The 16,217-nt window shown below is 51.8% G+C and overlaps 2 protein-coding genes across 2 annotated transcripts; one reads left to right on the forward strand and one right to left on the reverse strand.

Annotated features, from left to right (window-relative positions):
- The first annotated feature begins 2,500 nt into the window (after nt 1–2,500).
- On the forward strand, nt 2,501–4,530 carry LOC308186420 (olfactory receptor 14C36-like). Its single transcript, XM_080608560.1, has one exon. The coding sequence runs from the start codon at nt 3,065–3,067 to the stop codon at nt 4,001–4,003; it is 939 nt and encodes a 312-aa protein (XP_080464686.1). The 5' UTR covers nt 2,501–3,064; the 3' UTR covers nt 4,004–4,530.
- Nucleotides 4,531–13,112: 8,582 nt separating this feature from the next.
- Nucleotides 13,113–16,198, reverse strand: LOC308186419 (olfactory receptor 14C36-like). The gene has a single exon (XM_080608559.1). It carries the CDS (start codon nt 16,181–16,183, stop codon nt 15,242–15,244), a length of 942 nt encoding a protein of 313 aa, XP_080464685.1. The 5' UTR covers nt 16,184–16,198; the 3' UTR covers nt 13,113–15,241.
- Between the last annotated feature and the right edge of the window lie 19 nt (nt 16,199–16,217).

Here is a 16,217-nt window from a genome sequence, read left to right on the forward strand (position 1 = left end):
GAGGGGCATCTCTGCGGACATGCTCCCCTTTCCTCTTGCATGACAGAGGGGATGCCAGTGACTGCCCAGCAGTGCCCATCCCTGGGGGCTGTGCACAGCTGGGTGAGGCTCTCGGGGGGGGGGGGGGGGCGGTTCTCTGCCTCTTTGTCTTCCTCAGAGTGAGCACCGTGATATTTCGCCACATTTCTCCACCCGTTCATGCTGCTCCTGCTGTTGTGTTTAGGCTCTCTAGGGATGGGGGTTTCAGGTGCAGTTCCAAAAATGACCCTGAACATTCTGCCACAGATGTGTCAGCACAGCAATGAGGTGTTCCATCGCCCATCTGACTTGTGGGGCCACAGGCAATGCAGTGCAAGGGGGTGGGTAACATGCCAACTGTCCCTGCACAAGACCTAGAGTGCCTTTCTCCTGGGATCATAATGAACCAGCACCTCCTGGTCACAACCAAGAATTCTTCAATGTAGGCCCTACTGTCCCACAGACTATAAGGATGTAGTTTGCAAACTACCAGTGATTTCATCCCTGGTAAAGGCAGGCAGAAGTGGCAGGATGCACAGAGCTCGCTGGGGGAGAACACTTGCCAGCCCTGACCCCGGTAAGTCTCTGGCTGGAGGGCAATGCAGCCGCAGCTCCTGGAGGAAGGAGAAGCCGCGGGTGCAGGCAGGGGTGCCCAGGGCTGTGGTGCAGAGCAGGGTCCCTGCTGTGCCCCAGGGGCTGTGTGCCGGGGCAGGGCCTCTGCCGCCTGCCAGGCTCAGCACTCAGCCTGCCCGGGGAGCTGCCCAGGGCGCTGCGGGGAGAAGCTGCGGGTGGAAGGAGCCCCCCCGGCAGGGCAGGGTCCTGCTGCTGGTGGGAGGCTGCTGCCTAGGGCAGCCTGCTCCATAACGCAAGCAGGATGTATCCAAGGAGACTTTCCAAGAGAAGACAAAAGGCAGGGGTTAGCTCCTTGAATCTCTGCTTTCCTGAGTCTCTGCTTTCTTTTTTTTCTTCTTTGTCTCAGCCAGAATAGAAATAGAGGCTCTTATTTCCAAGAAGAGCCTGAGGCTCCTGAAGCATCACTAGGAGGTTATAAGGATCACAGCAAGTCCCTTTCCTGCCCTTCTGGCCATAGAAAGCTCCATGACAACATGTGGCATCCTCCCCAAACCCGAACCTGGCGGCGGCAGTTCTGTACTCCACTCCATGCCATCCCTGCACTGCAGACGAGACGCCTTCCCCTGAGCAGCCGTGTTGTATGCTCTCCCATCCAGCAAAGCCTCTGCCCCCACAATCATGGGGTCTCTAACTGTTAGCCTCTTGGCTGCCCAGCCTTCAGAACAAGAGGACACTCCCAGTGCTCACCTCTCACTCTCATTCTTGCTTTCCTCAGCAGAAGCACTGGGACATTTCTTTGTTTCCCCTCCCATTCATCCTGCCCTTATTATTCTCCTCAGACTCTCTGGGCAGTGGGATTAAAGCCAGAGCTCAAACACCAGAACAGTGAGTCCTGCTCCGGAGATGTGTCACTGGGAGCAAAGTGCCCAAGCTGTTCTAGCCAAAATGGCTCAGGGCACTGCAGTGCCTAGTGCCAGGAAATGAGCTGGTTCTGTTCAGGTCACTCCGGTTAAAGGTGATCCAGCAGTGTCCCTGGGGTTATCCTGCTGGAGGATGTTGAACCGCCTTTCTTTATTATAGATGCACTACATCTGAACAAAAGTATGTGTTTCAGAACGTTCCTTTCCCAGAACGTTCAGTTCCTTTCCCAGGAACACACTGCTGCACAGCAGGGCAGAGTCCTTGAGAGCTCATGGGCAGAGGCCGCTGCTCCAAACAGTGCTCAGCCAGCACAAACCAGAGCTCCGGACAGAGAGGAGAATGAAGCTGCTGCTGAGAAAGCATGTGTTTGTGACTGATAGGAACAACATCGTCACTGTTCCAGCTGCATTAGGGATCATAATTCATATGCAGCTCAAACAGTGACAATGTTGTTCTTATCGCTCAGGTATGTGCATGAACAAAAAGCATCCATGTTCCCTCCTAACTTTTGGGCCTCTAAGGTGTGTTGGGGAAGGAAGGAACTCACCCTTCAGGACACCACATCTAAGGATATTTGACTCTTTACATGGGGCTTCTGCTGGGCTGCAGGCTGCCATGCTCAAGGGTACAGCTCTGCCCTAGCAGCTCTGTGTTATCTAGCAGCTCCATGGAGAAGAGACATCAGTCCTAAGGCCATAGAAATGCTGCTGCATGGCTGTACGTGGGCAGCTGCTGTGATCCCTCTGTGTCTGTGGTGAAGAGCAGAGAGCTGAGATCTTCCTCAGGTATGATGAAATGGGTGAGGTGTTTGGAGATCTGCCCTTTGAACCTGGATTTCTCTGCTCTCAGCAGTATCCAGGTTATTTTCAGGGAAACAGCTGAATGTGACCATCCTCTGGAGGTGCCTGTACAGAGCAGCTGAGACCAAGACTGATGGATACACCAGCTGCCCCCACTCTGCCCTGAGGGACAGTCATGCTGAAAAATTCTTTCATAGCTCAACTGTATTCTATCTGAGAAAAGCCCATGTTTCATCTACCTAACTCCGTAGGGCAGGACTCCCTCCTCCAGAGCACCTCTGATCCTGGTGGTACCTTCAATCAGCACCAATCACAGCTCATGAAAGGGACCTGCAAAGGCCTTCCTGGAAGGGCAGAGGCAGTCGGGGAGGTTTCTACAAGAAATGGAGTAGGTTTCATCACAGACTTCTGTCCTAATGTTTTCCTGTTTTTTCCTCCTCAGACAGCTCTCCATACCCAGATTACTTCCCTCGCTCTGATCTAAAGGACAGAGTTGTTGCCTTGCAGGACCCACAAGATTTCACCTAGAGTGCAGCAGAAATTCAAAGGGTTTCCATAGTCACCTGCTCCCAGTAGCACTCTCTGGCACCACCAAGCAGGGCCCTAGAAAGGCACTTGCAGAGGTCTTCCTGAAAGGGAAGCATCATTTTTGAGGTTTAAGAAGAAATGGAGTACATTTTGCTCACACAGTTTAGCCTGACATTTTGCTGTATTTTCTTACTCAGACAGGTCTCCATGCCCAGAGGCATCACATGTCCAACAGCAGCTCCATCACTGAGTTCCTCCTCCTGCCATTCACAGACACACAGGAGCTGCAGCTCCTGCACTTCGCGCTCTTCCTGGCCATCTACCTGGCTGCCCTCCTGGGCAACGGCCTCATCCTCACAGCCGTAGCCTGCAACCACCGCCTCCACACCCCCATGTACTTCTTCCTCCTCAACCTCGCCCTCCTCGACCTGGGCTGCATCTCCACCACTCTCCCCAAAGCCATGGCCAATTCCCTCTGGGACACCAGGGCCATCTCCTATGCAGGATGTGCTGCACAGGTCTTTTTCTTTTTCTTTTTCTGTTTGTTTTTAGCAGAGTTTTCTGTTCTCACTGTCATGGCCTATGACCGCTACGTTGCCATCTGCAAGCCCCTGCACTACGGGAGCCTCCTGGGCAGCAGAGCTTGTGCCCAGATGGCAGCAGCTGCCTGGGGCAGTGGGGTTCTCTATGCTCTGCTGCACACAGCCAGTACATTTTCCCTGCCCCTCTGCCAAGACAATGCTGTGGATCAGTTCTTCTGTGAAATCCCCCAGATTCTCAAGCTTTCCTGCTCAGACTCAGACTACCACAGGGAACGTGCGGTTATTGGTTTTAGCCTTTGTGTATTCTTTTGTCATTTTGTTTTCATTTTGTTGTCATATGTGCAGATCTTCAGGGCTGTGCTGAGGATGCCCTCTGAACATGGCCGGCACAAAGCCTTTTCCACGTGCCTCCCTCACCTGGACGTGGTCTCCCTCTTTCTCAGCACAATCATGTTTGCCCACCTAAAGCCCACCAGCATCTCCTCCCAATCCTTGGACCTGGTGGTGTCATTTCTGTACTCGGCGGTGCCCCCAGCAGTGAACCCCCTCATCTACAGCATGAGGAACCAGAAGCTGAAGGATACAGTGAGGAAACTCTCTGAAAATTTTCCATATGAGTAATGTCCATATATTCCTTAAAGGATTCCCACAATATCTCAGAAAATGTTTTGTCAATGTTTTTCTTTTTTTTTTTTTAATTAATTTCTCAAATGAATGATTTTGACTTTAATCCTGCTTTTCTTAGTGTTCTGCCTGTAAATTCATTAATTTATTCTAAACTAATCATCTTCTGTACCTATACAACCAGGCTTCCTGTGCAGATAAAAACAATAAAGATGCCATCAGAACCTTACTGGTCTAAGGTCCAATCTGTTCACACCTTTTCTAGTGCTGGGGGAGCAGCCCCAGCACGCAGGAGGGGCTCAGGGCCTAAAGCCCAGCTGCCACAGGGAGGAGCAGCCCCGGTGGCCCTCGGGACTGCCCCTCACTGCCCGCTGGGCTCTGCCTCTCTGCTGCCTTTGGGTCAGGGCTGCTGCTTCCCTGGAGCCATGGTCATGGCCAGCAGCAGGATGTGGCCTTTTCACTGCTGCTTTCTTTTTGCTTCCTCATTGTTTTCTTCTGTTCTTGTATTTGGGTAAGCCCTGAGGTCTTGTGTGCTTTGATTACCCTCTTGCTGTCTCTGCAGAGGTGTCCATGTGGCTGCAGGCAGCAGCAGGCAATGTGCAGCCCTGGGTCACATCTGACTTCCCTGATACCACCACAGAAACAAAAAAGGCTGCTCAGGGCAAACTCTGAAGCCTGGTTTCCTCTTCCAAAGCTGTTGTCAGGAATACAGCCAAGGGGTTGCTCCCTGCTCTTTTGTTTTCTGGGGTTCTTCATGGAGTGAAGGACACAGGCTTCCTGTCCTTAGGTTCATTAGGTTCACAGGGTGGTCTGTGAGGAGACCAGGGCTGGTCCAGGATCTCCCTTTATGACAGCACTTATCAAATCAGAAGACAACAGGCCTTGGACTCATCTGTATGGGAATGTGCACCTGCTTTGGGGATGATGGTCAATGCCAGCCTGGAGAGGAATCTGGATCTGCCAGGAGATGTCAGGGGATCTGCAGGGACAATGTGCTCAGTGGGTAGTGATTAGAACCTTATAAAATGAATGACCATCCAAAGAAGAGTCTGGTAAAGGAAAAGGCGAATCTGAGGACTCCTTAGTCTAAGGAGGGCTCTGCAATGCCAGGAGAGGTGGTGAAGAGCGAGTAGGCGAAGGCACATAAGACTGAAGAATAATAGAAGAGGCAGTATTTGAAATCTTGTGGGCCACCTCTGGTACTGCACTCGCCTGCCCTTTGTGCCCTTAGAGACACCCCATGGTCCTGCCAAGCACTGCCTGGTGCTGAACCAGGTCTCCTGTACTGGCTTGGGGAGCGGGGCTGGCCCTGCGGGGCACAGGCACTCTGTGCTGGGGATCTCCCAGGCAAGAGACCACGGCTCCTGCAGCTTCACGTACCACCATTTCCTGAGCCGTGGCTGACCCCAGCCCAGGGGCTGCTGGAGAGCCCAACCAAAGAGGCCGCCTTTGTCCCAGCAGCAGCGGTGCCTTGCGAGGGGCTGGGGCTGTGGTGGCCATGCCCAGAGCCCTGCAGCAGCATGCAGTGGGCACTGCCATGAGGCCAGCCCAGCCTGGGCTGCAGGACTGGACTGGGCTGGGCTGGGCTGGGCTGGGGAGAGGGCAGCGAGGTGGGGAGAGGTGGGCAGGGGCTGGGCTGGGCTGGGCAGTGCGCGGCAGAGGGCAACAGCAGCGTCAGGGAGCGGTGGGAGCATGCAGGGGAGGGCTCCCAGCAGGGCTTGGTGCTGCAGAGCCAGAGCTGCGTGAAGGGAGCCCAGAGCTGCAGGGACAGGGGAGAGGAGGCCGCTCTGGTCCCTAGCTGGCCTGGGAAGAGCAGGAAGGGGGCCCAGGGCATTCATCCTCTCACCGCAGCCCGCCAGGACCGGCAAGGTGGTCATGGAGTGTCCAGGGCCAGACACTTCCATGTGGTGCACAGGGAGAGGACAAAGCCTTCTAAGGGGAACAGAGGGCCCCATATGTCCGCCGGACCCTACCCGTAGGGAAGTCTGCTGCCTACCTGGGGTCCAGGTCAGGGACATTGCCAGGAAACTTCCTGACCTTGTCTCTGCTGAGCCCCAACTTCCACACACAAATGTGTCCCTTGGCTGTCAGCTCCGTCTCCCCTGCCCTACAGGATGACAGAGCCAGAGTGGGATGTGTTACCTTTAGGTAGTGTAGTGCTTCTGTATATTGGTGGTGGCATAGAAAGACAGTCCCTTCACCAGTGATTTACATCCTTCTTCGTGTTAGGACATAACGTCCTTCACTCTGCTTTATCTTAGATGAACTGGATTAGGTCCTTGATTGGTCTTAGGCACAATGCAGTGCTTTTTGCCTTCTGCCAAAGCAGCACAATATGTATGACTTTCCCTTACTCTGTGCATTGACCTGACAGGTCATTTCACATTTTTCACTTTCATATTCTCAGTTTGAAAGGGAGGATTTCCCAAAGTGGGGCAAACTGTTGGGTTCTGCCTCAGCCATTTGAAATGTCCTGCTCTTGAGTCTTTCAGCCTGAGTTTTTCACAGTTGACCCAGGATGGTAAATGGATGTTTAGGTGTATACTAGGAACAAGGGAGAGTATCTTGGGATCCCAGTTGCCATTTCAACTTCAGATCAGCCCCAAGAACCCACTGAAGAAGGGGTTTGTCTTTGAAGGGGTTTCATGTGCTGGGTTGGGCTGCAGTTTCAGGGTCAAAGACCACTGCTGGCAGTGGATGTGCCCTGGGAACTCCGTCTGTCTCCACCTGATCCACCAATGGGCTCTGGTCTCCTGCAGGTCCTTTCACACAGCTTCCATTCCAGGGAATTACTTTAAATGCACCAGAGCCTCTGGAGGCCTAATGATTTTATTGAAGGCATAACCATGAAATGTGACTTCAAGGAAATATTTCAAATGCGAATAAACTACTCTGAAGATCTTGGCGCTGGTTGCTTATGGTCAGATAGTAAAGCTCTGCCTGAATACCCAGTAATTTGTTCAGTACTTAACTAATAAAGCAACTATTTATAACCTCAAATGATTCAATCCCTTCCCTAAAATGTCACACAGTGTATCATGAAGGACTGTGAATTTTAAAGATCTGTATTCGTCACAGGAAAACAAATACTGACATTCTGTACTTGCATCGTCGTTGCTTTGTCTGTTATGGTGTGCTCCCTCATCTTCCAGGTACTTGCATCTGTCTTGATTAACCAGTCCATGTTGGATGTCCCCTGTCCAGCTGCCTGTCTGGACCTATGCACTTCTCATGGGTCTCCTGCTTTGCCCTCCCCTTATTCTTTGATCATTCAGACCGCTCTCACCCGACCCAGCTGCTGCTTTGAGCTTCAGGGAGTTCAAGCTTGCTCATCTATCAGCAGTCTGTCTAATTGTGTCCTAAGGAAACTCATCATCGTTTATCACTGAATTCATATCATATGGATTAATACTTATCTTAATACTTATAATTCCCTATCTCTCAGTATAAAACACTTATTGTGCTGTCATCCTTTTGGGAAGGTATACCTCAATGGAGGCATACAAGATGAGGAGCTTTCTTTGCTTTTTAGAAAGTTGCAGCATGTTTTCCTGTTGTTTGTTTGGAAACAGGAAAAACCCTTCTGTGCCTGAGTGCAGACAGCTCTATAAGGAGCTGGTGTAAAGGAGCAGTAACATCCAGCTGCAGACTACAGTGCAGAAATCTGGTATAAGGACAAGTGATGCAAGCGCCAATGAGAGAAATGGCAGGGCTGGGGTGGTGAGGAATAAGGTTGTCCATGCAGTCAGACCTCTCTGCTTTTCCACCCTATGCATGCCTCCAAAGTTACCCTGGGTCAATATCAATAGGAGAATGATGCTCCAAACTGAAATGCAGCAAAATCCATCCTTTAAAATGAGAAAGGATTTTTATTAGATGCTCTTTGAAATCTTCCTCCTTAACTACACCATGAAAGCTCTCCAATTAGCTCTACAAGTCTTGAAGAAAACTTTGGGAGAGATATGGCTCCTTAGGAGTTTCTGCATTTTAATGAGTTCCATGGTATATTTTGGTGCTGAGTCTATGAAGCACAGGTACTGAGAGGAGAATGATGCAATTGCTTAAGAAAGTAAAGTCAGAAGGAACAGTTGAATTGACTTGGAGTATTAATGGGCCCCACTGAGGGCTGTTACTAACAAAGCCTCCCCAGGGACTTGTTAGGGCAGATAATTGGAGGCCATGATTACAGGTAGGCAAAGGCACTGTGCTGAGAAAAGTCCAGGTTTTAGTGAAGCAGAAGGGCCAAGGCCTGACCCCAGCCACTAGGAGGGAGATCCTGAACCCCCACGTCTCGCTCAGGGCTCTTCCTAGGGTCTGTGGGATGTGGTGGGCAGTGCGATCCCACGAGAACAGTGGTATGACACCTCTCCACCTCTGCATAGGGTTGCAAGGAAGCAATGAGGTTAGCTTGCAATGAATATAACGTGTCTCCTCATAAACTCTAGCCAAAGGGACAAAAATGTCAGGGCTGTTGGGGCCTTCCCTTCTTGCCAGCACCCCCTACCTTCTCCTCCGCAGGCTTTCCTGTGCTGTGCCACACTTTGTTCTATTTCCTTGAAGCCTGCAGACACCCATCTCTGTTCACCACCTTGATCTCATCCCAGCATTTCCATCATTTCACCAATGTCTTGTCAACCCTCACCAGCTGTTCCTTGAAACACAAAGCCAGGGTCTGACCACAACACTCTTGGGGTGACCTCTGGCACCACAGCATGACTCTTTGAGGGATATTTCATCCTCCTCATGGCCAGTGCCACCCTTCCAAGATACACTTTGTGGCAGTTTTTTCTCTCCTGCTCTTTCCCAATACCAAAGAAAGCTCCATAAGGGTGGAAACCACTCCTGAAGTAGGCATCCCAACCCATCAGGCTCCTTGCGGCCTGTCAGCCAACCAGACACGAGTCACCTCACCAGCATCTTCCAAGCCATGGGCCTGCTGCTGGCCTTGCAGCTTCTTGGCGAGACGCACCCAAGCCTTGTGCCTCCTGCTGTCCAGTCATGGACTCAAGCAGAAGGGGCAGGACAACCCATATGTGGGTCTTCTTTCTGCCTGGGTCCTCCTGGGTATGTAGGCAGAGGGGATCCCACAGTCAGCATGCCAACCAGGTGCCTTCTGCTGGCCTAGCAGGGCCACTGGCAGATGTCAGCCCAAAAGTGCAGATCCCAGGGAGAAGGCAAGGGTGACCTGTCAGCTACTTCAGACAGAAGTGACCTCACAGTCCCTTTCCGTGACACGTTCCTGCTGCTGCCCTATCATCTGCAGAGACAGAAGTGACCTCACAGTCACTGCCCCAGTCACATTCCTCCTGCTGGGGCAGGGGATCCTGAGGCAGAGCTGAGCTCATCAGAGCATTCCCACCCATCTCCTCCTTGTGTTTGACGAGCTGATCAGATCCATGGCCCCTCACAGTCATCTTGGAATGCCATGTGAGTGCACAGCCTCCTCACAATGCCTGCCCTGCCCCAAAGGGCCAAGTGCCTCAAGTAAAGGTTTAGGAGAGGGGTTGCAGATGAGGAGGTTAATGCACAGGAACGGGGACTTTGCATGTTAGGTGTTCATGCAGGGAATTAGGGACTAGGGCTCACCTTGCTGGTTTAGAGATTAAGGAAATATTTATTGGGAGTGTTTGGTGTTCTGCTTGTGGTGTCAGGTCTCTGGTTAGGGTATGGGCAAGCTCTGTGGTTTAGTTTTTTTGTTTTGTTTTGTTTTGTTTTATGTGTGTCAGGAAGTTGTCTAGGGTTAACTAGAGCATTTTAATGCTAGTATTAAGGGCGAGGATTATGGTGAGCAACAGAATAAGAAAAAGGGGCTATGGGCTGACTTTTCTCTTCAATGGATGCTTTAAGGTCAGGCAATAGAGTAGTGGATTCCTGTCAGGGTGTGGAGTAGCACTTAGGTTTAGGGGTTAAGGAGACTGGTTGCAATAGTGTGAGGGCCTCACATGACTGTTTTAAGCCATTGTTACAGCAGAATCAACATTACCTGAACCCTCTTACCTCTACAGAATCTTTAATTTCTGCTGGCCACGCGCCTCTTCCCTCTCCCAAATCTCACACTGCTCCTGTCCAGGCTTTTCCTGACCTCCCCATATCAGTCATCTTATTGGGATCAGCTTATTAGTCATCTTATTGGGAGCAGCTGTGTGCAGCAGCTCTGCACCACCACAAAATGCACTTCCTGCCTACAGGATTGGGTTCCAGAATGGCCCCTATAGATCCAGGGTAACTTTTCGCAGGCCCTCATGCATGCCTCAGTTTCCCCCAGGTGTCTCGGAGGCAGTAGCCCCCTCTGTGTAGAAAACAAAAAGCAGCCCTGAAGGATGACTTTAGGCAAAAGCTGACACCTCTGACATGACAACCCCTGTCCAAGACCTCTTCCTCTATGGTGACTACCAGATACTTAGGAATAGTGGATCTCACAAACTATGTGCAAAGCAGTTGCCTTCTGCAGGCCTATCAAGAACACTCTCTGATATGAGCCTAAAGGCACAGATAGGAGTCAAGGGATGAGCTGTTGGCTACTTCAGAAAGAGCTCAAGTCACAACCTGTTTTACAGACATTCCCTTAGGAACGGATTATGAATTTCTGAGGCACCACTGACCTCATAATACCATTCCTACAAAGCACCCCCTTTTTGGCCCAGAATCTGACCATCTATCATAGAATCATAGAATGGCTTGGGTTTGAAGGGGCCTTAAAGAATATCTAATTCCAACCCCACTGCCACAGGCAGACATGCCACCCAGCAACCCTGGTTTCTCAGGGCCTCATCTAACCTGCTCTTGAACACCTCCAGGGATCGGGCATCCACAACCTCTCTGGACAACCTGTTGCAGGGCATCACCACTTTCTGAGTGAAAAATTTCCTCCTAACCTCTAATCTAAAACCTACCTTCCTTTAGTTTAAAACTATTTCCCCTTGTCCTGTCATTATCTGGTTGAACAAAGAGTTGATCTCCCTCGTTTTTATAAGTCCCCTTTAAGTACTGAAAAGCCACAATGTTGGCCAGGTGGAAGTGAGCTGGAGTTGATCCTTTGAGCCCATGGCACTGCTGCTGGACTCCCAGCCTCTCTGACACACAGGAGACAGCTCCATGCCAGTCCTGTGAGGTGCTAGGGCAGGAGTGACCTTGCAGTCAATGCACTACCTTTTTTCTGTCATAGACTCATAGAACTGGTCACTTCCAATTTGGGTTGGAAGTGACCTTAAAGATCATCTAGTCTAACCTTCTTCCATGGACAGGGACAATTTCCATTAGATCAGGTTGGCCAAAATCACCTGCCAACTGGCCTTGAACTACGGCTCACCTTTCTGGCTTAGAAATTAAGCAAAAGTTTAGTGGGAGGATTTGGTGTTCTGCATAGGGTGTCAGGTCTGTGACTGGGGTACGGACAAGCTTTGTGGTTTAGGGTTTTGTTTAGGTCTGCCAAGAAGTCGGCTAGGGTTAAATAGAGCATTTTAATGCTAGTGTAAAGGGAAGGGATTAGGGTGAGCAAGAGAGTAAGAAAAAGGGGCTATGGGCCGAGTTTTGCTTCAAGGGATACTTTGAGGTCAGGCATTACAGTAGTGGATTCCTGTCAAGGTGTTGGAATAACATTTAGGCTTAGGGGTTAGGGTTACTGGTTAAAATAAGATAAGGGCTTTACATGGCTGTTTTAACTCAGTTTCAAAGCATCGTCAACATTATGTGAAACCTCTTACCTCTACAAAATCATTCATTTCTGCTTTCCAAGCTCCTCTTCCCTTCCCCAAATCTCATTTCTCTGTTGGCCAGGCTTCTCCTGTCATCCTCATATTGATCATATTGGGATCAGCTTTTTGAGGGCTCTCATGATATCAGAGTATCTGTCTCACCTGTCGGCTACACCATTCTTGAGACAGAAGTGGCATTGCAGTCAGGAGGGAAAAGGGCACAAAGTTCCGTAGAAGCATCCTGCACAATATGCCCATCAGCTCTGCACCACCACAAAAGTGTACATCCTATGTAAAAGTTTTGGTTCCAGTGACTCCTATGGATCCAGGGTAACATTTCACAGGCCCTCATGCAGGCTTTAGCTCCCTCCATGCATCTTTGTGGCAGTGGCCACCTCTGTGGAGAAAACTGAAAGCAGACCTGGAGGATGACTTTAGGCAAAAGCTGAAACCTCTGACAGAACAACCAGAGCTGCTCAGCAGAGAAAGGGGGCTGTGGTGCCTGGGGCATGGGGGCACTCTGCAGGGCCATGCTGGGTAGGCTGGGAGGCAGACCCAGCTCCTAGGGTCACTGTCATTGCCCCAGGGCTGCAACAAATCACCAGACTCCTGTGCTGGGGCTACTGCATGCCCTGGGGCTGCAGAGCTCTCCTCAGCCTGCTCACACCAGGTTGAGCACTTGAGCTCTGGTCAGTCCACATGGAACATGCTCACGCTCTGTGGGCTCCATGCACTGCTATCTCCCACGCACATGCTGCCCCCGCAGATGTCCATGCATGCTCTGCACACACCACTCTTGCCCACAGGTCCCGTGTGTCACCAACCCTCCCCTCTTCCCCTGCAGTAGTGGCACTTCACTGCAGCAGGTTGGTGCGTCTTCAGGCTCAGGGGTGTTTCCTGAGGGCCTGCCCCGTGTGGGGAGTGGCGGGGAGGAAGAGAGCAAGGTCAGCTCCTGGGGCATGGCTGAGCACAGCCCAGCCATCCCGCACCGCAGGCAGGCCCCTTCTCCCAGGCTGAGGCACACATGCAAGGTGGACACTTCTCCATCAGCCCAGCTTCACGCAGGGACCTTCAGCCCTGCCCCAGATCCGGGACTCATCACTTCCTCCTTGTCCACCCACAGACATACATTGCTTTCCATCTGGGGACTCAGGCAGGACTTTAAGGATCTGCTAAAGCCCTGGATTTCCCTGTTTCTCACAGCCTTCTCACAAGTCTTTCTCCTGGCCCTCCCCGCTGCCCAGCACTGCCTCTCAGGTGGCACTCAGTGACCCTTCCCTTCAGAAGGGCCTTTGGGCTTCCTCAATTGTCCTGGTGCTTATTAGCACCTTCCTGGCTCCTTCCAGAGCTCAGAGCGAGCTTTCTTGTCCAGCATGGGGCCCTGCACTGGCTCTGGCTGGGACGGAGTTACTCTCTGCAGAGCAGCCCCTGTCGTGCTGTGTTTTTGATGTGACCAGAGCAGTGTTGGCCACCCACGGCTGTGCTCGCTGTTCCTGAGCAGTGCGTGAACAGCATCAAGGCCTTCTCTGCTTCTCACTCTGCCCTACCAGCGAGTTGGTTGTGGGTGGGCAAAAGGCTGGGAGGGGAACCCGCTGTGACAGCTGACCCAGCCTGACCCAATGGATGATCCATGGCACATAACATAGTGCTCAGCAATACATGTTGGGATCATCTTTCCAAGACAAGGTGGCAGTTTCTCAGAGACTGCCTGCACAACGGTCTGCTAGTGGGAACTGATGAGTTACAAAATGCTCATTATGTTTGGCGTTTGATTTTCATTTCTTTCTTTTTTCTTTTCCTTTCCTATCCTTATGTGTCTTTCTCTCAATCTGTGAGTTTTACTTATTTATGGTGTTCCCTCCCCTCTGCCCTCTAGAGGAGGAGGAAGGAGGCAGCTCGTGCATGTTGCTGTCTGGGGTGAGCGAGGAGGAGGCTGGCCATGGTGCAAGGAAATGGAGGTCGGTGAAGCTGCAGGAGCCCCGGTCTCTTGCCTGGGAGATCCCCAGCACAGAGTGCCTGTGCCCCGCAGGGCCAGCCCTGCCCCCCAGGCCAGCACAAGAGGCCTGGCCCAGGCACAGAGCAGCCTGCCCCAAGCAGGTGCCTACACAAAGAGCTTACTCTTCCTCCTTTACCCATCTGTGCAGGCCCAGAAATGCTGCCCTGCTGTTTCCCAGGGCCATCCCTGCTCCCAGAGAGCCTTGCCCAGGGCAGTGTGTCCGTGCTGGCCTGGCCGGCCATTGCTGCTTCCCTGATGTGCTCCCGGCAGGGCCCCGAACTGGTGGTGCTGCTGTGCAGAGCCAGGGGCTGTTGTGCCCTGAGACCCTGTGGGGACCCTCCCCTGCCCGTGCTGCTCAGGGTGCTGGACAAGTCCTGCACCAGACCTGGCCCACGAGGCTTTAAAGAAGGTCTCCTCAATTACAATGCAGTTTCATGGGCCTTCGCTTGCTGGCTCTTCACCACCTCCCCTGGCATTGCAGAGCCCTCCTTAGCCCACAGAGTTCTCTGATTGGCCTTTCCCTTTGCCAAAATCTTCTTTGGATGGTCACTAATTTTATGAGGTTTTAATCACTACCCAATGAGCACATTGTCCCAGGGTTCCCCTGATCTCTCCTGGCACCTCCAGATTCCTCTCCAGGCTGCCATCATCAATCCACCCCACTGCAGGGTGCCTAGTCCCATGAAGAGGAGTCTGAGACCAGTTGTTGTCTGATTAGACAGGTGAGGCCATAAAGGGAGCTCTTGGTCCAGTCCTTTGCTACTCACACACCGTGCTGGGACTTTCAGCCTGTGTCCTACACTCCATGAAGAACCCCAGAAAACAGAAGAGCACGGAGCAAATCCTTGGCTCTGTTCCTAACAGCAGCATTGGAAGAGGCATCCAGGCTTCTGGATTGCCCTGCAGGGCCCCATTTGTTACTGCCGTGGTATCAGGGAGGGCAGCTGTGACACGGGGCTGCACATTGCCTGCTGCTGCCTGCTGGGACAGGGATGCCACTGCAGAGACAACAGGACTGTCACCAAGGTACACAAGATCTGAGGGCTAACCCACGTACAAGAGCACAAGAGAACAATGTGGAAGCCAAAAGAGAGCAGCAGTGAAAAGGCCACGTCCTGCTGCTGGCCATGGCCATGGCTCCAGGGAAGCAGCAGCCCCAACCTGAAGGCAGCAGAGAGGCAGAGCCCAGCGGGCAGTGAGGGGCAGTCCCGAGGGCCACCGGGGCTGCTCCTCCATGTGGCAGCTGGGCTCTAGGCCCTAAGCCCCTCCTGCGTGCTGGGGCTGCTCCCCCAGCTCCAGAGGAGAAGGGACAAGATGGCAGCTGACACCAATGAAATTCTGATGACTTCGATATTGGGTTTATCTAATAAAAAGCAGTGCTTTATCAGAAAATAATTAACCTGTAGGAGGCTAAGAATAGTATTTTATAAATCAGAAAAAAAAAAAAAAAGTTAGAGAAAATAATAGTACGGATAGATAATAATAAAAAAGTATGTAAATTTTTTTTTCTGAGAAAAGCTGGGATTTCTGATTATAGGCATATTATTATAGGTGAATATGCTGAAAATTTGTGTATTCAAGCAGTGTCCTCACTGCATCCCTTAGTTCCTGGTTCCTCATGCAGTAGATGAGGGGGTTCACAGCTGGAGGCACTACTGAATACAGAACTGTCACGACCAGGTCCATGGATGGGGAAGAGATGGAGGGGGGCTTCAGGTGGGCAAACATGTCTGTACTGACAAACAGGGAGACCACAGCCAGGTGAGGGAGGCACGTGGAAAAGGCTTTGTGCCGGCCCTGCTCAGAGGGCATCCTCAGCACAGTTCTGAAGATGTGCACATAGGATAACACAATGAAAACAAAACAACCAAATACTAAAGAAAAACTGAAAACAAGTAGCTCAAATTCTCTGAGGTAGGCATCTGAGCAAGAGAGCTTGAGGATGTGGGGGATTTCACAGAAGAACTGCTCCACAGCATTGCCTTGGCAGAGGGGCAGGGAAAATGTACTGGCCGTGTGCAGGACAGCATTGAGAAAGCCACTGCCCCAGGCAGCTGCTGCCATCTGGGCACAAGCTCTGCTGCCCAGGTGGCTCCCGTAGTGCAGGGGCTTGCAGATGGCAACGTAGTGATCATAGGCCATGATGGTGAGAATTGAATACTCTGAACCAAAGAAGAAGATGAAAAACAGGACTTGTGAAGCACACCCTTGATAGGAGGTGGCCCTGGTGTCCCAGAGGGAATTGGCCATGGCTTTGGGCAGAGTGGTGGAGATGCAGCCCAGGTCGAGGAGGGCGAGGTTGAGGAGGAAGAAGTACATGGGGGTGTGGAGGCGGTGGTCGCAGGCTACGGCGGTGAGGATGAGGCCATTGCCCAGGAGGGCAGCCAGGTAGATGGCCAGGAAGAGCCCAAAGTGCAGGAGCTGCAGCTCCCACGTGTCTGTGAATGCCAGGAGGAGGAACTCGCTCACAGAGCTGCTGTTGGGCATTTTCTGACATTGGCCACAGATGCACAGTCCAATC

This window comes from Anser brachyrhynchus, assembly GCF_964034855.1.
Source record: "Anser brachyrhynchus genome assembly, contig: SCAFFOLD_86, whole genome shotgun sequence".
In the NCBI taxonomy this organism is placed as follows: domain Eukaryota; kingdom Metazoa; phylum Chordata; class Aves; order Anseriformes; family Anatidae; genus Anser; species Anser brachyrhynchus.